Here is a 23,015-nt window from a genome sequence, read left to right as displayed (position 1 = left end):
AATGCTAACCATCATCTCAGCCTTCAGTGAGTCATAATCTTTTTGCTCATGGAAGGTCTCACCTCTATGTTGATCAGGGTGGTGGTTGCTGAAGGTTGGGGTGGCTTTGGGAATTTCTTAAAATAAGACAACAATGAAGTCTGCTGCACTGATCCACTCTTCTTTTCACGAACGATTTCTCTGTAGCATGCCATGCTGTTTGACAGCATTTTACCCACAGTGGAACTTCTTTCAGAACTGGAGTCAATCCTCTCAATCCCTGGTGCTATTTTATCAACTACGTTTATGTAATATTCTAAATCCTTTGTTGTCATTTCAACAATGTTCACAGCATCTTCACCAAGAGTAGAAACCACTCATCTCAAGAAACCACTTTCTTTGCTCATCCATAAGAAGCCACTCCTCATCCATTAAAATTTTATCATGAGATTGCAGCAATTCATTCATATCTTCATGCTCCAATTCTTGCTATTTCCACCACATCTGCAGTTACTTCCTCCACTGAAGTCTTGAACCCCTCAAAGTCATCCATGAGGGCTGGAATCAACTTATTCCAAATTCCTGTTAATGGTGATATTTTTACCTCCTCCCATGAATCATGAATGGTCTTAATGGCATCTTGAATGTTAAGTCCTTTCCAGAAGGATTTCAACTTACTTTGTCCAGATCCACCAGAGGAATCACTATCTATGGCAGCTATAGCCTTATGAAATGTATTTCTTAAATAATAAGACTTGAAAGTCAAAATCACTCCTTGATCCATAGGCTGCAAAATGGATGTTGTGTTCGCAGGCATGAAAACATTAATCTTGAACATCTCCATCAGAGCTCTTGGGTGATCAGGTGCATTAACAATAAGCAGAAATATTTTGAAAGGAATCTTTCTTTCTAAGCAGTAGGTTTCAACAGCAGAATTAAAATATTCACTAACCATGTTGTAAACAGATGTGCTGTCACCCAGGCTTTGTTTTTCCATTTATAGAGCACAGGCAGAGTAGATTTAGCATAATTCTAAAGGGCCCTAGGATTTTCTGAGTGGTAAATGAGCACTGGCTTCAACTTAAAGTCACCAGCTGCATTAGCCCTAACGAGAATCAGCCTGTCTTTTGAAGTTTTGAAGCCAGGCATTTAATTTTCCTCTCTAGCTATGAAAGTCCTAGATAGCATCTTCTTCCAATATAAGGCTGTTTCATCTACATTGAAAATCTGTTGTTTAGTGTAGCCACCTTCATCAATTATCTTAGATCTTCTAGATAACCTGATGCAGCTTCTATATCAGCACTTGCTGCTTCACCTTGCACTATTATGTTATGGAGATGGCTTCTTTCCTTAAACCTCATGAACCAACCTCTGCTAGCTTCAAACTCTTCTTTTGCAGCTTCCTCAAGTTAGGGCCTTGCTCTGGATTAGGCTCTGGCTTAAGGAAATGTTGTGGCTGGTTTGATCTTCTATCTAGGCCACTAAAATTTTCTCCATATCAGTAATAAGGCTGTTTCACTCTCTTATCATCTGTATGTTCACTGGAGTAGCACTTTTAATTTCCTTCCAGAACTTTTCCTTTGCATTCACAACTGGGCTAACCATTTGGCACAAGAGGCCTAGCTTTCAGCCTATCTCAGCTTTCGACATGCCTTACTCACTGTGATGATTAAGGTTGTGTGTCAGCTTGGCTGGGCCATGGTTCTCAGTGGTTTGGCAGTTATGATGTAGTTTGGCAACTATGTAATGATGTAATCACCTCCATAATGAGAAATGATATAACATAATCACCCCCATGATGAGTTCTGCTATGAGGAGCCAATGAGTTGAAAGGGATTTTCCTTGGCATTGTGGCCTGCATCCAATATGTGTGGATTTTCTGGCAAAGCTCAATGGCTTTTGCTCACTCTGGATCCTCATCTGACCTCAGGTTCTTGGGACTTGAGCTAGCGGCTTTTGCTCACTCTGGATCCTCATCTGACCTCAGGTTCTTGGGACTTGAGCTAGCAGCTTATGCACTGATCTTGGGATTCGTCAGCCTCCGCTGCCTATGAGCCACAGGCCTGCCATCTTACCTGCCAATCGGGATTCATCAGCCTCCGCAGCCTGTGAGACAGAGGCCTGCTGTCTAATCTGCCAATCTTGGGTTCACCAGCCCCTGCAGATACGTGAGTCAAGAGAAGCCTCCAGACTGACCCACTGACTTGGGGCTTTCCAGCCTTTACAACAGCGTGCGCCATTTCCTTGATGTAAATCTGTGTGTCTGTGTGTGTGTCTGTGTGTGTGTGTGTGTCTGTGTGTGTGTCTGTGTGTGTGTGTGTGTGTGTGTGTGTGTGTGTGTGTGTGTGTGCTTCACTGGTTTTGCTTCTCTAGAGAACCTAGCCTAAGACACTCACTAAACTTAATCATTTCTAGCTTTTGATTGAAAGTGAGAGACATGCAACTCTTCCTTTTACTTGAACCCACCCTTACAGGCCATTGTAGGGTTATTAATTGACCTAATTTCAATATTGTCGTGTCTCAGGGAATAAGGAGGCCTAAGGAGAGGGACAGAGACAGAGGAATGGCCAGCTGGTGGAGCAGTCAGAACACAAGCAACGTTAATTAAGTTTGCCATCTTATATGGGTGCAGTTCGTGGTGCCCCAAAACGATTACAATAATAACATCAAAGATCACTGACTGATCACAGATCACCGTAACAGATATAATAATAATGAAAAAGCTTGAAATATTGCGAGAATTACCAAAACGTGACACAGAGACATGAAGTGAGCACCTGCTGTTGGAAAAATGGCGCCGATAGATTTGTTTGATGTACAGTTGCCACAAAAATTCAGCTTATAAAAATCGGAATGTCTGCAAAGTGCACTAAAGCAAAGCTCAATAAAAGGAAGTATTCCTGTAACTGGAAAAACTATATACAGTGGGAAAAGGAGGAATATGGGAACTCTCTGTACTTTCTGTACAATTTTTCTATAAACCTAAAACTGCTCTAAAAAATAAAATGTATTAAACAAAAAAAGGTGGAAAGAATCAAGTTAAAAGGAAAGGCTGAATATACATGAGGAACAAAAGGATCCTGAAGTGGGAAGGGATGAGATAAAAGCATGGGTACAGATACTGGCCTTAGATAGGAGGGATAACTCTTATATTGCAAAACAAAACAGGAGGATAAGATGAATACAAATAGAGGTATATTTGTGTTTCTTGCAGTTTGAAAATGAAGAAATTACATGTCTATTAAAAAGTGTGGTCTCCAGACATCACATCATACAATTTATAAAACAAATGCTATTCTTACATTTTTCTTATATCAAAAAAAGACTGCTATATTCAGTTTGTTAAAAGATATGGAAAAATAAGAACTGTGGTCACTCCAGAAGATAACAAATACCTCATTTTGTTTTTAAATGTAAGAAAATAAAGGGAAATTTTGTCTGGGATAGAAAACGCTACTAATGAGAGATCTTTACATAACTACTTACAAACATTTGTTTTGATTCATAAGCATCATTTTTACTGTGAGAGTTTAACAACACCAAGAGATTATCTGCCACTTAAGAAGGGAATAAAATACCCTTCCCTCAAAATCTTTAAGAAAACAGCTTCCAAGATACTGAACACTTTCAAATTGTTTAGATCCAGTAGTTTTCAGTATATCATAAAATGTTAAACAGACATTTGTTTGGTATTTCATTTTTTGTGTGTGAAATACAGTCTTTGAAACAAAAAATACACATTCAAATACTTTTAATGCATTGAAGATCACACACATTGTGTTGCCTGGTTAATTCATTTTTATATAAATTCAAGAATAAAGATTCTATCAACTCTATGTAAATGAAGAGTTCTCTTAGAGAATGCCAAGAGGAGTTGATTTTAAAAATCATTTGTAACTACTTATTTATTTCAATCAGAATTTTTTTCTAATATCAATTAAAACAAAATATACAAAAAAATTGAATGTTAAGGCTAATATACTTCCTCTTCATGTTTTGCAGTTAGTTATTTAATTATTTGTTTACGGTTTTTCTTCTCTGTAAGCTCCATAAGGGCAGAGGCTATGTTAATTTTGTTCACCACTATAACTTCAGTAACTAGCAGAATGTCTGACCCAGAGCAGATAATCAATAAATATTTGTTGGCCAATTTTAAGATTATAAATGTCATTCATCACACCCAATTTCATATTTGAGCCCACTGAACAGCCTTAATATTTTCACTTTATCATAAGTAAACATTAAAAATTTAACTTATAAAATGTATACATAAAAAGGTTTATCCATTTCATATGTTAGGGTTCTACTTAGGATTTTTATTTTAAAACAGCATGCCATTGCTACAAGTGTTTGAAAAGTTATGGACAGACTAGATGACCTCTTCAGATTCTTTCTGATCTCTGATTTTCTGTATTGTAAGAAAATGGCCCAAGAACTTTGCTCTCTCAAATATAAAGACCTGTAATACAGAAGCCAATCTCAATATCAACAATAACACTATGTCTAAACATTTTTAAAAAGTGTGTCTAAACTTTTCTAAAGTTTCCAAACAATGTTGTTAGAAGACTTTGGCAGTTCCTTGGGAGCTGGCTGTAGGGCAGGTAAGGTCGGGTTAAACCAGTACGGGTCCCAGCCTGTTCTCCCTTCTTTAATCTGAGAAGTTTGTAACATGTGTTTGAGACACTGGAATCCAACAAAAGATTTCATTTAAAAAAAGGGTTTAGGGGGAAAAGAAAAAAAGTTTGACAAACAGCAAAATAAAAGGTCTATCATATAAAGGAGCTCTGGTGACACAGTGGTTAGAGCACTTGGCTGCAAACCAAAAGGTCGGCAGTTCGAACCTACCAGCTGCTCCACTGGAGAAAGATGTGGCAGTTTCCTTCCGTAAGGATTACAGCCTAGGAAACCCTATGGGGCAATTCTACTCTGTCCTAGAGGGTCACTATGATTTGAAATCAACTCAACAGCAATAAGTATCATCATATAAAACAAACTTTAACCTGGTCACAACTGATACTTTAAATTATATTTTTGTTTTGTCTAAAACACTCTAAGGATTAATATCTTTGAGAGGTGTCATATAAGCATAAATAAGGAAAAAATTCTCCATTCAGTAAACCAACTTGAAATATTTTTTTTCTTCTAACACTGGCTAAGAACGTTTCCCTTTGAACAACAATTAAGTGAATTTACATAACCTGGTGGGGATGCTATTTTTATTAAAATATTGCTTTAAACTATGGGTAGATTTTCCTGTTTCATGCAGACATTTATAAATGAAACATCTTTTTAAAATAAACTGGACTTTAAAAACCAGTATCAAAAATGGTCAGAGAAAGAACTGGAAAACAACCCAAAGGTCTATCAACAGATGCATGGATAAACACAGATAAACACTATACAATGTAGTACTGGTCAGCAATAAAAGGGAATAAACTATCAGTACATATAACGACATAGATGGATCTCATAATAAGTACGCTGAGTAAAAGCAGACAGACCAAAAAAAAAAAAAAAAAAAAAGTACATACTTTATGATTTCATTTATATAAAATGCTAAAATATACAAATTATACTGACAGAAAGCAGATTAGTGTGGAGCAGGGTGGAAAGGGATTACAAAAGGGCATGAGGAAACTTTTGAGAATGATGTATATGCTCAGTATCTTGAATGTGATGGTTTTATTGGTGTATACATATACCAAAACTTCAAATTACATACTTTAAATATGTACAATTTATTGTAGGTCAATTATACCTCAATAACTACTTCAAAAATAAAATGGCTAAAGAATAGATAGGACAATTTTGAATGTAAAAGAATGCATAAATATCTGTCTCATAAATTTTTTAAGATTATTTCTGAACATAAAATCTCCACAGAATATTTTCAGGTAGAAAACATATAAGTTTATTTTTATTACCTTATGACTTTTGGATCCTGGGAACTTTCAATTCCTTTAAAACAAATTTTTTTGACATGATCTCCTGAACTATGGCCAGTAACAGATTTTTTTTCGTCTAGTGAAAAATCCCAGAATGACTTGGATGAAACTGAATGTAGAGAAAATGCCCTGCAAAATAAAGCAAAAATCATGTTAAAATATCTTTTTTTTCAAGGTCATTGTTGAAAGTCAAAAAAAGGACAATGGAAAGAATGAACACCAAAAATTCTACAATAATATTATGTAATTATGGTTTTCAAAGTGATGCTAGATACTTGCTGTCCATGGTGAAATAATCAAAACTATGTTGTAAAAAAGGCAACCAACAACACTGTAGACGATACAGATGTTGAAATTACCAGGCAACAATACTAAAATAACTATGTTTGCTCCAAGTAGTAAAAATAAAACACTCAGAATGAACTAAAGAATAGGAAGTTAAAGAGGGGGAAAAAAACGAGTCAAGAATTTTCAATATATTTAAAAAAGAAAATTCACTAGATGGACTTAACAGCATATTGGAGAAGAGTCAATGAATTTGAAGACAGATCAATAGAAATTACTGAATCTGAAGAACAGAGAGAAGAAAAGATTGAAAAAATTTTAAAACAGCCATGGTGACCTATGAGATAATATCAAAAAAGTCTACCATATGTACAACTGGAATCCCAGGAATACAGAGATATGGCAAAAAAAAAAAAAAAATTAAAGAAACAATGGCCAAAAATGTCCCACATTTGGTGGTAGACATAATTTTAAAGACTCAAGGATTTTAGCAAACCCTAAAGATAAATACAAAGAAGACCACACCTGAGTACATCATAGGCAAATTGCTAAAAATGAAAGATAAAAAATTCCATACTCAACAAAAATATCCTTGAAAAATTAAGGATAAACAGACATTTTCAGATAACCTCAAGTTAAGAGCAGACCTATACTAGAAAAACTGCTAAAGGAAGTTTTTCATACTTAAAGGAAATGATACAACATGGAAATACGAATCTTCAATAAGAAAAGCACTGAAAATAGAAAATATGTGGATATATATAATATTTCCATTCTAACATCTACGAAATATATACTAAAACAAAATGATATAATGTACATATAAATAACATATATAGATGCAATAGATATGACATTTATAACATAAAGTACACCAAAAAACCCAATCCACTGCCATCGAGTCAATTCCAACTCATAGCGACCCTATAGGACAGAGCAGAACTGCCCCATAATGTTTCCAAGACTGTAATCTTTGAGGAAGCAGACTGCAACATCTTTCTCCTGTGGAGCAGCTGGTGGGTTCCAACTGCTGACCTTCTGGTTAGTAGTCGAGTGCTTAACCACTGTGCCTCCGGGCTCCTCAATACAAAGTATAAAGAGGGTAAATGAACCTACGTGGTTGCAAGATATGTACATCTTATGTGAAGAGGTACAATATCATTCAGGCTAAAAATACTGAAAAATTAATGTATATTATATTTCCTGGGCATCCAGTAAGAATACAAAAAGGTATAGCTAAAAACTCCAATAGATAAGTTAAAAAAGAATACTATAAATATTCAAACCACTCTCCTAAAAAGGCAAGCAGAAAGAGAGGAATAAAAGACAGATGGGACATAGAAAGTAAAATGACAGACCTAAACCCAACCATATAATATTTGCATTAAATATAAATAGAATAAAAATCAAAAACCAAACCCATTGCCGTTGAGTCAATTCCGACTCATAGTGACCCTTAGGACAGAGCAGAATTGCCCCACAGGGTTTCAAAAGAGCAGCTGGTGGATTCAAACTGCTGACCTTTTGGTTAGCAGCTGAACGCTTAATCACTATGCCGCCAGAGTTCCATAAATAGAACAGGCACTCTAATTAAAACACAGATTGTCAAAATGGCTAAAAAAGCAAGACTCAACCACGGACCTACTACATAATAAACACAAACTTTAAATAAACAGAAACGATGAAAGTCAATGGATGAAAAATATAAACCTTGAAATTAAAAGCATATGATGGCACAAGTGTCAATATGAACATAACAGAAAGTAAACTCTGTGATAGTGTACTACCAGAGATGAATAGCAGCATTTCATAATTTTAAAGGGTAAATTTATCGGGCATATATAACAATCATAAATGTGTATGGGTATAAAACCAGAGCTTCAAACTAAATGAAACAAAAATTGACAGACTTAAAAGGAGATATAAACCGAGTTATAAACCTGGAAATTTTAACACTGCTCTCTCAACAAATGAGAAAAACTAGACCAAAAGAAAAAATATATATCAGCAATTGACACAGAAGATCTAAACACCATGACTTTCGATCACCTACACCAGACATTTATTAAAAAAACTACACCCCAAATTTGCAGAATACAAATTCTTTCTCCAGATGTACATTGAACATTCACCAAGATAGACAATATAAATAATCTCAATTACTTTAAAGGATTGAAATCATATAGAAAATATCTGTGAAAATAATGGACTTAAATTAAAAATCAATAACAATGTGATATCTAGGAAAACCTCAAATATTTAGAAATTAAACAAAACACTGAACAATCCATGGGTAAAAAAAGAAACCCCAAGAGAAATCAGAATATACTTTAACCTGAATTAATGAAAAACCAACATATCAGAATTTGTAGGATATTAAGAAAAACAGCACTTAAGAGAGAAATTTGTACCTTAAGTCCTTATATTAGAAATGAAGACAGGTATAAAATCAATAATCTAAGATTTGACCTTTAGAAAATAGAAAAAGTAGAGCAAAATAAAATCCAAAGCGAACAGAAGAAAGCAAACAATAAAGTACAAAAATCAATGAAACAGAAAAGCAGATAAATAATAGAGAAAAATAACAAAGGTAGACACTGGCTCTTTGGAAAGATAAAAAAAAAAAAACTGAGAAATTTCTAACTAGAATTATTAAAAAGAAAAAGGAGAAACCAAAGGAGGAAGAGACAGAGAGAACACAAATTACCAATATTGGGAATGACAGAGAATATCATTACTAATATCACTACAGATTTGATCCACAGCAACTCACAACAATGGTATCTCATATTAGTTTCAAAAAGAAACACTGCTCAATCTTGCGCCATCCTCACAATCGGTATGTTTGAGCACACTGTTGCAGCTATTGAGTCAACCTATCTCATGGACGATTTCCCTCATTTTCACTGACCCTCTACTTTACCAAACATAATGTCCTTTTCTAACAAAATACAACATACTACAGGTATTAAAAGGAAGCCCTGGGTGGCATGAATGATTAAGCGATGGACTACCAACTGAAAGGTTGAAAGTTTAAACTCACCCAGAGGCACTTCGGAAGTAAGGCCTAGCAATCTGCCTCTGAAAGGTCACAGCCTTGAAAACCCTATGGAGTAGTTCTGCTCTACACACGTAGGTTTGCCATGAGTCATAATGACCTGATGGCAACTAACAACAACAACACAGGTATTAAAAGGATAATGAGGAAATACTATCAACAATTTTATGCAAATTAACTTGAAAGTTTACATGAAATGGACAAATATCTTGCTAACATCAACCTATCAAAGACAACAAAGTGAAACAGAAAATCTAAATAATCCTATATAGACTGCAAACACTGAATTAGTTACCAGAATCTTTCCACAAAGAAAACAATAGGTCCAGACAAAGTAATTTACCACTTTAAGAGCATAAAGTGGAAAAACCGTATGGTCATTTCAATAGATGTAGGAAAATATTTCAAAAAATAATTTTTATCATAAATAGGTTTTATCAACAATTTAGGAATAAAAGGGTACATCCTGAACTTGATAAAAAGCATCTAGGAAAAACCTACAGCAAATATTTACTTGACAGTGAAATACTGAATGCTTTCTCCCTAAGATCAGAAAAAGGCAAGGATGCCAACTAGGTGCCATGGGTTTTCTTGCGTGGCCTTTCTGGCCCTGAGTTTGCAATTCTCCCAGTCTGCTCTCCACATAAATTCACAAGGAGTTTTACTATATAAGCAGCCAATTTCAGAGAAGTTTAGGGGGAACCGCCTGATCAACAAGAGCCTGGAGAGAAGCGCATTCTTTGGACACAGGATTCCTGCGCTGAGAACCTCCTAGAGCCGAGTAAAAGGGCTGTATTGAGCTGCTAACACTGAAGACCAAGAGAAATGGAGGCAAGCACAGCAGAGCTAAGCAGCAGAGAAATGGTGGCAGTGGTGTGGGCAGTGGGAATAAGATTGGCAGACAGTGGTGGTGGGCAGGTGGACCCATGGAGAAGATGGCGGAGGTGGGCAGAGTCAGCCCATGGAGTGCACCTCCAGGCAGAAGATTGTTAATGGAGCTGGGCGCCCCAAAAAGGAGAAGCAGCCATAGTCTGGACCTGTGCAGATGGATGCCTGAACAAAGCAGGAGGCAGCATGGGGGCCGAGTTGGCCTGCCTTTGGCAGCAGCAGAGGCCCCGACTATGCTGAGAGCTGTTTAAGGCTGAGAGGAGAGCAGTTCCGAGGGATTTAGTGGTATCTACTAAAACTGATTATAGACACACCCTATGATCTAGTAATTCTATTTTCCAATAGAAATGAGGAAATATGTTCACCAAAGATATGAACTAGAATGTTCATAGCAGGACTATTCCTAACAGTCAAACAATGAAGCTACTCAAATGCCAACAAAAATTGAATGAATAAATTGTGGCACATTTACACAATGGATTATTAGACAGTATTTGAAAAATATGGATGAATTTCATAAACACAATATTGAGCATAAGAAACCAGACACAGTGTACGATTCCATTTACAAAAAATACAAAAACAAGAAAAATTAATCTATGGTAAAAGGAATTAGGATTGTGGATAATAGAAGTCAGAATAACGTGGAGAGAGAGAATAGAAGGCAGCCAAGAAGGAACTTCTGATAATGTCACTTCTTCATCTGGGTGCCAGTTGCGCAGAAGTGTTCAGTTTGTGAAAATTCAACCACCAATACACTTACATCTGCAATCAGAATGTATACTATGTTTCCATAAAAAGTTACTTAAAAACTTAATTTCAGGGAGGCAGAGCTAACATGGCACCCTAGACAGACGCATCATGCCATCCCTCTGCAGCAAAGATCCGAAAAACTAAGTAAAAATGATACAAACATCAATCCTGGAACCCTAAGCATCAAATAAAGGGATAAAGAGCTAGATCAAACATCAAATGGAAGAAGAAAACAGAGAATGAGGAAAGATGTGGAGTGGAGGTCCCCTGCCAACTAACATGGCACAGCATCACCATCTTGGAACACAGCAGCAATGACCCTGGACAGGGAGTATGGGAAGGCAATTTCACGGAGCTCCCAAGAGGAGACAGAGCACCCAGTAACCAGAGAAACATGCCTTCCCATCCCTCACCCTTGTGCCTTGTACACCACCTCCACCCCTTCCCGCCAGGCCACACCATATCACTTGGCCAGAGGGCTACCGACTCGCCATCACCCCAGGTCTGCCTCACTCCCACCTGCTGGCAACAGTTGCACCATTTTTTTTTTGCCTTTCTTTCTTTTCTTTCTTCCTCCCACTTAGCCCCATACCCCACCTCCACCCCTTCCTGCTGGGCAACAATGCCTTGGCTAGAGTTCCACCAGCCCACTGCCAGTCCAGGTCTGCCCTGCCCCCACCCATAGGCTCCTGCCGCACCATTTTCTCCCTTTCTTCCTTCTCTTTCACCCTACCACCTAGCCCCATACCATACCACCACCCCTTCCCACCAGGCCATGCTGCACTGCCTTGGCTAGAGAGCCACTGGCCTGTTAACAGCCTGGGTCCACCCCATCCCAACCCACAGGCTACCCTGGGCCATTTTCTTTTTTTTTTTAATTTTGTGTCTTTCTTTTCTTTCTCCGTACCACCTAGCCCTGTACACCACCTCTAGCCCTCCCCACCAGGCCACAGTGTACTGCCGTGGGTAGAAAGCCACTAGCTCACCACCACACCAGGTCCCACCTGCCCCCATCCATCCCCAACTACGGCACTATTTGTTTCCCCTTTCTTCCTTTCCTTTCTCCCTCCTACCTACCCCCGTATGCCACCTCTACCCCTTCATGCCAGGCCATTTAGCGCCGCCACAGTTAGACAGTCACCGGCCCACCAATATCCTGGGTACACCTCGCCCCCACCTGACAGCTCCTGCCAAGCCACTTTCTATTTCCCCTTTCTTCCTCCCACCTAGTCCCATACACCACCTCCCCCGCCTTCCCACCAGGCCATGCTGCACCACCACGGCTAGAGAGCCACCAACCCGCCTCCCCTCCAGGTCCACCTAACCACCACCACTGGCTCCCACCATACCATTTTTTTAAACTCTTTTTTCCCTTTCCTCCTTTTCTTCTTCCCTCCACCTAGCCCCCTACATCATCTCCCCAGTAGACTCCGCTGCACTCCTGCACTAGAGAACCACTGGTGCACTGGCCTGCCACTGCCCCAGGTACACCCCACCCCCACCCCCCACCATGTCATATTTTTTCTTTTTTTTTCCTTTTCTTTACCCCCCGCACCTAGACCAGTACATCACCTCCCCCTCCCTTTCCACTAAGTCTGCCCCACCTCCAGTTGCTCATCCCCAACATCTTTTTTCCTCTTTTTACATTCCTATTTTTCTTTCTCCTTCTCATCTAATCCTGTACCACGAGTGCCACCACCTGCCACTTCCCACCAGCCCTTGTCAAGCTACCACAGATAGAGCGCTACTAGCAAACTAGCCCACCCCCACCCACCAGCCCCTACCGTGCCGTCATTTTATTTTCTTTCTTTCTTGTCTTTATACCTCCCACCTAACCCCGTACACCACCTCCCCCCAATTCTGTCTGGCCCTGAGGTCCATCCCGCCCCATCTGGTAGCTACCATTTTTCCTTTGTCTCTTTTTTCTTTTCTTTCTCCCCCCCGCCCACCTAGCCCCATACGCCACCTCCCCTTCCCGCTGCCTGTCACCATGCTGTCACGGCTAGAGTATCCCCTGCACTCAAAACCACCACTGCACCGGGCACACACTGCCCCTCCTCTCTAGCCATTAGACCAGCTGCAGAACAGTGGGAAGCATGCCTGTACTACTCCCCATCTAACACGTACACCAATCTGGTGAGGGGTTGTGAATGCTCCCACACCACTGGACCATCAGGAAGCAGACAACACCCATTCATCCACCCTCAGTCACCTCGCCAAACCAGTGTACAGCAAACTGGCTCACCCTGCCTGCTGCTGCCCTGCACACACAGACATGGTGGTGAGAGCTATCGAGCCTACAGACGAGAAAGCAACAAAGCACGCCTGGACCGCCCACACTGACACATCAAAATAAAACAAAGAAACAGGACGAAACAAACGAACACACAATCAATCAATAAAGAAAATAATATCTTAGTGTCACGGAGACAGTAGACAATATTAAAACATATAAAAAAGTAGGATAAGGTGGCTCCAGCCAGTGATCAAAATAAAGAGTTGGATGACCTTCTGGTAAAAGAAAAAGCAGTGCAACTACCTGGAATACAGAATTCAAAAGACTAATATTTAGGGCTCTCCAAGAGATTAGGAAAGAAATCAAGGAAAACAGACAAAACCAAGGAAAAAAAATAGACAAAAGCAACAAAAACATATCCAAAATCAAGGAAAACACAGACAAAGCAATAGACAAATTCCGGAAAATAATACAAGAGCAAAACATCAAAATAAACAATTAGGAATCATACAAAAACAGCAACTAGAAATCCAAATGATAACAAAATTTCAGAAATGGACAACTCGATAGAAGGTTTTAGGAGCAAATTTGAAACAATGGAAGTCAGGATCAGCAAGACTGAAGACAAATCCCATGGATGCCACTTTGCTGGAGGACAGATCAGAGAAAAGAATGAAGAAAAATGAAGAAAACCTAAACCTAAGAATTAGGTGGGACAAAATCAAGAGCAAAAATTTGCACATGATTGGAGATTCAGAATGGGGTGGGGGGGGTGGAAAACACAGAGAACACTGTTGAAGATTTGCTGGCACAAAATTTCCCAAATATCTTGAAAAACGAAAAGCTGACCATCCAAGAAGCTCATGAACCTCATACAACATAGATCCCAAAAGAAAGTCACCAAGACATATCATAATCACACTTGGCAAAACCAAAAACAAAGAAAGAATCCTAAGGGCAGCTCAAGGAAAACAAAAAGTCACTGACAAAGGGGAAACAAGATTAAGCTTTGCTTACTCGGCAGCAACTATGCAGGCAAGAAGGCAAAATGATGACATATATAAAACCCTAAAAGAAAAAAAATGCCAATCAAGAATAATATATCCTGCAAAACTCTTGTCTCAAATATGATGGTGAAATTAGGACATTTTAGGCAAGCAGAAATTAAGGGAATTAATAAAAACCAAACCAAACTTACAAGAAATATTAAAGGGAGTCCTTCAGTTAGAGAACCAACAACATCAGACAACTGGAATCTAGCACACTGGACAGCATTAGCCAGATACCAAACTAGGTAAAGAAGTCTCAATAATAAAATAAAGCTAAACGACTTAAAACAGGGAAGCAGAGACGTCAACTTGTACACAACAATTAGATGGTGCCCAGCTACCACTACCAACCGCTCTGACTGGGATTACGACAGAGGGTCCTGGACAGAGTGGGAGAAAAATGTAGAACAAATGATCAAATTCGCAAAAAAAACCAGACTTACTGGTCTGACAGAGACTGGAGGAACCCCTGGACACTATGGCCCCCAGACACCCTTCTAACTCAGACTTGAAGCCACTCCCAAAGTCCATCCTTCAGCCAAAGATTAGATAGGCCCATGAAACCAACAATAACACATGTGAGGAACATTCTTCTTAGTTCAATCGAGTATATGAGACCAAATAGGTAACATATGCCCAAATGAAAGACAAGAAGGCAGGAAGGGACAGAAAAACTCAACGAATGGAAATGGGGAACTCAGGGTGGAAAGGGGAAGAGTACTGACACATTGCGGGGATTGCAACCAATGTCACAAAACAATCTGTGTATAAATTTTTGAATGAGAAACTAGTTTGCACTGTAAACTTTCACGTAAAACACAATAAAATTAAAAGAAAAAAATAATTTAAAAAACCTTGGCTAGAATTATGTTGATCTAAATCATAAAAAAAAACACACAAAATTAATCATCCTCAGAGAATTAGGTAAGAGTGGAATGTATTTTAGAAAAAAGTAACAGAATAATTTAAAAATGGGCAAAAAATTAAAAACAACTTATAGAGACTAATTTAGATTCCAAAGATTTCAAGCTCTAAGATTTTTATGATACCAGAATCTTTTTATTCAACAATGTTTTATTTTACAATCAAGAATGTTAAAATGATTTGCAAAACATAGGGACAAAACTATGGGACCTAATCTGAAAAAAAGATTATCAAACACAACTATAAACACACCAACAGCAGAAGACAAATTAGATAACTGGGACCTCATAAAAATTAAACACTTTTGCTCATTAAAAAAACTTTATCAAAAGAGTAAAAAAGACAATCTACAGACTGGGAAAAAATCTTCAGGAATGACGTATCCAATAAGGGCCTAATCTCTAAAATCTATAGAAAACTTCAACAACTCAACAACAAAAAGACAAACAATCCAATTAAAAAATGGGCAAAGGACATGGACAAACACTTCACCAAAGAGGACATTCAAGGGGCTAGCAAAGACATGAACAGATGCTCACAATCATTAGCCATTATCACAAAAACCCAATGCCATCAAGTCACTTCCAACTCATAGTGACCCTCTAGGACAGAGTAGAATTGCCCTACAGGGTTTCCAAGGCTATAAATCTTTACAGAAGCGGACTGCAACATCTTTCTCTCACACAGCAGCTGGTAGGTTCAAACTGCTGAGCTTTCGGTTAACAGCCAAGCGCTTTACCACTATGCTACCAGCGCCCCTTCATTAGCCATTAGAGAGAACCAAATCAAAAGTACAGTGAGATACCATCTCATTCCTGCTAAAATTGTACCTAAAAAAAAAAAAAAGAAAACAAATGCTGGCGAGGATGTGGGGAGAATGGAACCCTTATCCACTGCTAGTGGTATTGTAAAATGGTACAACCACTATGCAAAAATGGTATGACGCTTCCTCAAAGAACTACAAACAGAACTATCTTATGATCCAGCAATCTCACTCCTAGGTATATACCCTAGAGATCTAATAGAAGAGTCATGAATAGACATAAGCACACCTTTGTTCATTGCAGCATTATTCACAACAGCAAAAAGATGGAAACAAACTAAGCGTCCATCAACAGATAAATGGATAAACAAAATATGGTACATATATACAATGGAATACTATGCAGCCATAAAGAATAATTATGAGTCCCTGAAACATCTTATATACGAAATTGGAGAATATTATACTGAGTGAAATATGTCAATCATAAAAGGACAATATTGTATGATGTCACTTTTATAAATAGACAATATACATACAGAAATCAATGTACACTGGTGGTTACGAGGGATGGGGTGGGGGAAAGATCACTCTCTAGATCGTAGACACTGCTATTTTTGGTGATGGGAAAGGTAACAACGAGTAGAAGTGCATACAGCTTGACCAAGGTAAATAATGTCACTAAGAAGTACCAGAAAAAAGGACTCTTTGGTAAACGCTATGACATAATTTTGTAACAACAACCAAAAAATATATGTGGTTACATATCTATGTACATATGTATATATATGTATAGGTATGTATATGTGTGTATATATATGTATATACATGCACGTGTGTGCATACATATATATTCAAATATACAAAAAAGCACATGGGGGCAGTTATGGATACTTCGTAGACATAACCAAACACCTTGTAGAATTGATTTTCTGGGTTTGAGGCTTAAGACCACAGTCTCATGGGACAACTCGATCAACTGGCATAACATAGTTCATAAAGTTTATGTTCTACATACCAGTTTGGTGAGCAGAGTCTGGGATCTTAAAAGCTTGCGAGCAGCCATCTAAGATACAACTATTGGTCTCTACTCATTCGGAACAAAAGAGAAAGAAGGAAACAAAAGACTCTGAGAAAAAACTAATCTACAGGAATAACAGTCTACACTAACCACAGCCTCATCTACCCTGAGACCAAAAGAACTAGATAGTGCCCAGCTACCGCTACCAACTTTTCTGAACAGGGGCACAATAGACAGATTCTAACAGAAGTGAAGAAAAATGTGGAACAGAACTCAAATTCTTAAGAAGTCCAGACTTACTGGATCAGTTGAGACTAGAGGACTCCCTGAGACAATTGCTCCGAGATATTTAAATCCTGAACCAAAACTATCACCTGAGGTCTTCTTTTAGCTAAATAACAGATTGGCTCATAAAATAAATCACCCGTAAGTACTGCACTCTTTTAAAAAATCATCTACATGAAACCAAATAGTCAATACTCTAGAGTCTTTACTCTAAAGCAAAGATGAGAAGGTAAGGGGGCAGGGAAACTAGATTACCGGAAATGTAACAACCAGAAGAGAAATAATGAGAATGCACACACCTGTTTACCTGTGTCTTATTGACTAAGCAAAGGCATTCAACTGTGTGGATCATAACAAATTATGGATAACATTGTAAAGAATGGGAATTCCAGAACACTTAATTGTGCTCATAAGGAACCTGTACATAGACCAAGAGGCAGCTGTTTGAACAGAACACGGGGATATATTACGTGGTTTAAAATCAGGAAAGGTGTACATCTCAGAATTGTATCCTTTTACTATACTTTGAAAACAAAGTGGCTATGTTAATAAATCAGCACAAATGTTAACCATAAAATCCCCCAAAAAGTTAAATTCGTACTTTGAAGAAACTATCAAGTCCATATCCAGAGTAAGTTCATAAACTATTTCGGGTATGCCGTAAAAAAAGAAGGTCTTCTAAAATTCTTTATCTTGTTTGAGTAGTATACCTGACTTCTACCTAACCAACAAACCATATCTGCAGAAAACTTTCATATACATCATTTCAGTTAATTCTTACAACAATCCTGAAAAATAAGTCTTTTCATCACCACCTGTATTTAATAGAAGAGTAAAACCAAGGTTAAGGGATCTCAGGGACACTAGGATCACCAAGGATAAATGGCAGAACTAGAATCCAAACCCAATTCTTACAACTACAGAATTCATTCTTTGCCATCTAGTCCACTTTTTTCAAAAAGAAATCAAGACAACACTTTTTACAGTCAAAAATACTGAAGATGGAAGGAAAATAATGATGAGCTAGATAAGAAAAAGGAACCCTGGTGGCAGAGTGGTTAAGTGCCCAGCTGCTAACCAAAAGGTCAGCGGTTCTAACCCACCAGCCGCTCCACGGGAGAAAGATGTGGCAGTATGCTTCCGTAAAGATTTAAAGCCTTGAAAACCCTATGGGGGCAGTTCTACTCTGTCCTATAGGGTTGTTATGAGTTGGAAGCAACTCATCGGCAATGGGGGTTTTTTTAGATGAGAAAATCAGCTAGAAAATTTTTATCAGATTTCCATTTGCGCAATAAAGGTTAGTCAATACAAACTGCCTTGTCTTTTTGTAAAAATAGAAAAAAAAAAAAACCACCAAAATCTTAATATATGCTAAAGATATCATGCACTCACGTGAACATATCAAGAAATAATAATGGCTAACTTGTTTATTTACAATATGAAAGTTTCTGTGCTAAATGTACTCAATGCATTAACTCAGTTTAATCTTCAAAATACTTCCTAAGAAGTAGGTAGTATTACCCAGATTTTATAGATGAGGAAACTAAGACAAAGATTAAAAAACAGATCTAAGTTCACACTGCTACCAAATAACAGACCCACCACTGAAATTCAGGCAGGCTACGGAACACAGGCTTAATCACTATACTTTACTGCTGTGTCTGCACTTAAAAGTCACTTTACCCTAAGTAAAACTCTTAAATAAGAGAAATTTTCTTTATAAATTTGTGTCAGAAACATGATCTACTAAGGTACTCATGTTAAAAATGTTTCTTCAAAAGGAATTAGCCGTTTATTTTATCATAAAAATTTCCAACAAACGCACACAGAGAAAAACTAAAAACACATACAAATTCACTTTTCTTTACCAACCCCAAGCACACACATATCTGAAAGTTTCTATCAAGAAGTAAGTACAGTGTACATACGGTGTATAGTCAACTAGGAACACTCTTTTGGCAAATATTCTTGCCAGAAAATTCATTTAATGTCCCCTATAAGTAATTCATCGTCTTAAATACAGAAACGTCACAGCTGTCTGTATGAAAAGCACAAACTGTCAGATTCACCCTACTGGTAATTCGGAGACTGAGATGCAGTGAATGATATCAATGCTAAAAAGTTCTTTTTCAAAAAGTTACTTGGGATAACATCTTAGAATAAACATAGGCAAGTAAGAGTACTTACAGAATTTCTTAAACTCATGTTCGTTAATTATGTACAGTAGTTACCTATAAAATATATTATGCATATTTCTTTAAATTAGTTCTATTATTCTTTCCATTGCTCATGCCATCATTTGAAACACTATCTGATTTCCCATGATTTTACTTTCCTAACTCATAAGCTCCTGCTATTTTCCATCTTAGCAGCCAGAAGAACTTTATGGAGAAGCATTTATAGATTTGAATCCACACAAAAATTAACCAAGACTTTGTTCCTCAGCTAAAGCAGCTCTGAAATTTTTTGCTTTAATAAAATTTCTTAATTATATTACATAGAAATTAATCATTTAATTTTCAAAATGATAAATACATGGTTAGCCCTAAAATGAATTCAGAAGAATTCACATTCATGTATCAAGCCAGGGCACAAAGATTGTGCATTCCTCCACTCAAGATGACTAGTGAGAAATGTATTATTTCTCCAAGTAAAACATTTGATAATAAAAAGTGGTCAACTCTCACATATACTTGGTATTTTCACATTAGATTTCAAATTCAACTAGTTAGAACTTCATTCTAATGGGAGAATCAGGTATCTGTAATACTTTCCATTGCCACATCCAACTGCAAGTAGCAGGAGTACAATTATATACTAGGAGTCATAAAGACCAGGTGAGTGAGTATGCGAGCAGACTAGTGAAAGTCCTTACCATAACCACAACCTGCTCCACACAGGCACAAACAGCTTCTAATCAGAACTTAAAACAAAAAATAAAATACAACACAGTGAAGAATACATAAAACATGAATGTAAATCAAAGTCTATGTTTAACTTCATATAAATGAAATCTTAAGTATGGATTTTGGGTTTTTATTTTTTGCTGATTGGCTTCTTTTGCTCAATTATATTGGTTAGATTCATCCACATTGTTACAATTGCTCGTAATTCATTCTTTTTCATAAATGTGTAGTACTCTAAGAATAAACTACAATTTATCCATCTACTGCTGACAGAAATTTAGGTTGTTCTTAGTTTTTGGCTATTACAAATAATGATGATATGGACATTCTTATAAACGTTGCCTGGTATGCATGTGCATATATTTTTGTTGGGTATATACTGAAGAGTGAAAAGTATTTATACAGTATAGGTATCTTCAACTGTAGTAAATAATGCCAATGTGCTTTCCAAAGTGGCTGAACAATTTACAGTCACACTAGTATGTATGCAATTTCCATTCCTCCCCATCCTTCCCCGCACTAGGTACTGTCTATCTTTATCTTCTATTCAATAGCTTGCCTTTTCACTCTCTCAACAGTGTCTTCTAATAAACAGATGTTCTTGATTTTAATATAGCCAAATATACCAGTCTTTACTGTTGTGATTAGTGCTTTTTATGTCCTATTAAAAAAAGTAATTCTTTATCCTAAGGTCATTAAGTTATTCTCCTATATTATTTTCTAAAAGCTTTCTTGTTTTGCTTTCTACATTTAAATCTTCAATCCATCTGAATTTGATAATAGTAGATGATATGAGTTAGGAGTCAAGTTTTTTGTTCGTTATTTCTTATGGATATGCAATTGTCTCACATCATTTACTTAAAAGACCATCCCTTCTGTATTGCTATACAATGCAAACATTGTCAAAAATTAAGAATCTGTTTAGGGTCTTCAGTTCTGATCTCTGAAACTATTTTTGCCTATCTTTGCATCAACACCTCACTATCTTAATTACTACAGCTTTAGAAGTCTTGATATTGGGTACAGTTAAGTCTTGTTCTTCTTCAAGAATGCTTTTGACTATTCTTGCCCCTTTGCATATATTTTAACATAAATTTTAGAGTTGGCTTGCCAAGTTCCACAAAAAAAAAAAAAGTTGGGGTTTCAATTAAGATTGCATTGGCTCTACAGATCCATTGGTGAAGAAGTAACAACAGTGAGTCATCTGATTCTTGAACATGATACAACTCCATGTTATTTCGGATTTTAAAAGTTCCTTTCAAACATATCTCATAGTTTTCTGAATAGAAGTCTTATCCATCTTTTGTTAGATATAGGTAAATTAATTTTTTGATGTTGTAAGTAATATTTCTTTTCTCACCATTTGTTCTCGATATACAGAAATGTGTGTATACTGGTTTGTATTCAGAAATCTTGTTGAACTCATTTATTTCAATAATTTATACTTTTGAATTTTATAAATATATACATATTTGGATTTTCTATGTATACAATTATATCAATAACAAATAGCAGCTTTATTTCTTCCTCTTTACTTCTCATTTTATCTTTGTTATTTTCCCTAGCCTACAGCCCGGACTATGACCTCCAACAGTACGCTGAATACGATGCAATAAAAAAGGCACCATCAGTAAACAAGAAAGGGCTTCTGACAACTAAAGATTTTAATAGGTGAAATAAGGCATTCAGTACAAAGATTGTAAGTCAGGGAAATGTTCAAGAAAGTGGAATAGGAAGACAGATATATGGACAAAGAAAAGAAAATTAGAGAAGCAGTCCACAATGACAGTATCTGACTAATATGAATTCTAGAGAAAATAGTGAGGCAGAAAGTATTAAAGTAATAATACATAAGAACTTCCTAGAACTTAAAGACGTGCTTTTCTCTATTGAAAGGGTGCATCAAGTACCCAGCATGGTGTATCAAAAAGTCCCATGTCAAGGCATATCACTGTGAAATTTCAAAACACTAGGGATAAGAAAACACCCTAAAAGCTTCCAGTAAAAAGGCTGGGGAAGAAAACAGGTAGCATATAAAGAACTGGGAATCAGAATGGCATTAGACTTCCCAACAGCAATGAAAGCAAAAACCCCCCCCAAAAAAAAGAAAAAGAGTAAATTCTCCAAATGATTTCCAACTTAATATTCTGTTCCAATCTATCAGTCCAGAGCGAAGGAGAAAATAAAAACATTTTCATATACATAATATCTCCAAAAACGTACATCCGACACATCCTTTATCAGAAAACTACTGGAGGTTGTACTACATCAAAACAAGGAGTAAACCAAGAAATTTAAAAAAAAAAAAAACACAGGATGTAATCAAACAGGGATCAAGCACTGGAGCAATGTAAATTCCAAGGATGATAGTTAAAGAATGTCCCAAGACGACAGATATTCAACAGGCCTCGAGAGGAGCCAGTTCAGACCACAGAACACAGGGCTCCAAGGAAGATGCCTCCAAGAAAACAAATGAAACTGACAGATTACTTGCTATGTTTCACCATACTGAAAAGAATTTTATAGCTGTGTTGGAGAGTTTTGGGGAGAAAATCAGTGATGAGTACACAGGCAGCAAGGGAAAAATCGAAGGAATTAGTAACTATAGGAAAAAGAAAGGAAATGTAACAATACTCACCATGTGACTCTTATAAACCTTACTTAACCAGTCATAAAAGGGAAGGCCTGGGGCAGAGGATGTGCTGCCTTTTATTGTAAGACTTGGAGTATTACCATGCTATTTGACTTTTTAAACTATGTTCTTAAAAAAAAAATTAATTGGGGTTTGGAAAGAAAGAACTCCTATGTTTTAAACAGATTCTGAACCAAGAAATTCAGTAATGTATCCATTTGTTGGATTCCTTAATTTGAGTGATCATTAAGTTTTCTCCCTTCTTTTGTTTATTTACTTTTTGGTTTTAAA

General features: G+C 37.1%; 1 protein-coding gene across 3 annotated transcripts in view; it reads right to left on the bottom strand.

Moving 5' to 3' along the window:
- The window catches only part of IBTK (inhibitor of Bruton tyrosine kinase), a 106,989-nt gene that overhangs the window by 12,337 nt on the left and 71,637 nt on the right, over positions 1-23,015 (bottom strand). For all 3 annotated transcript variants that reach the window (XM_004386056.2, XM_023740395.1, XM_023740393.1), the window contains one exon: positions 5,904-6,053. In XM_004386056.2, the coding sequence (XP_004386113.1) occupies positions 5,904-6,053 (150 nt within the window). The remainder of the gene's footprint in view (positions 1-5,903; positions 6,054-23,015) is intronic.

Source organism: Trichechus manatus, unplaced genomic scaffold, assembly GCF_000243295.1.
Source record: "Trichechus manatus latirostris isolate Lorelei unplaced genomic scaffold, TriManLat1.0 scaffold00154, whole genome shotgun sequence".
In the NCBI taxonomy this organism is placed as follows: domain Eukaryota; kingdom Metazoa; phylum Chordata; class Mammalia; order Sirenia; family Trichechidae; genus Trichechus; species Trichechus manatus.
Note: the sequence above shows the minus strand (reverse complement) of the source record. Positions and strands in the feature narration are given on the sequence as shown.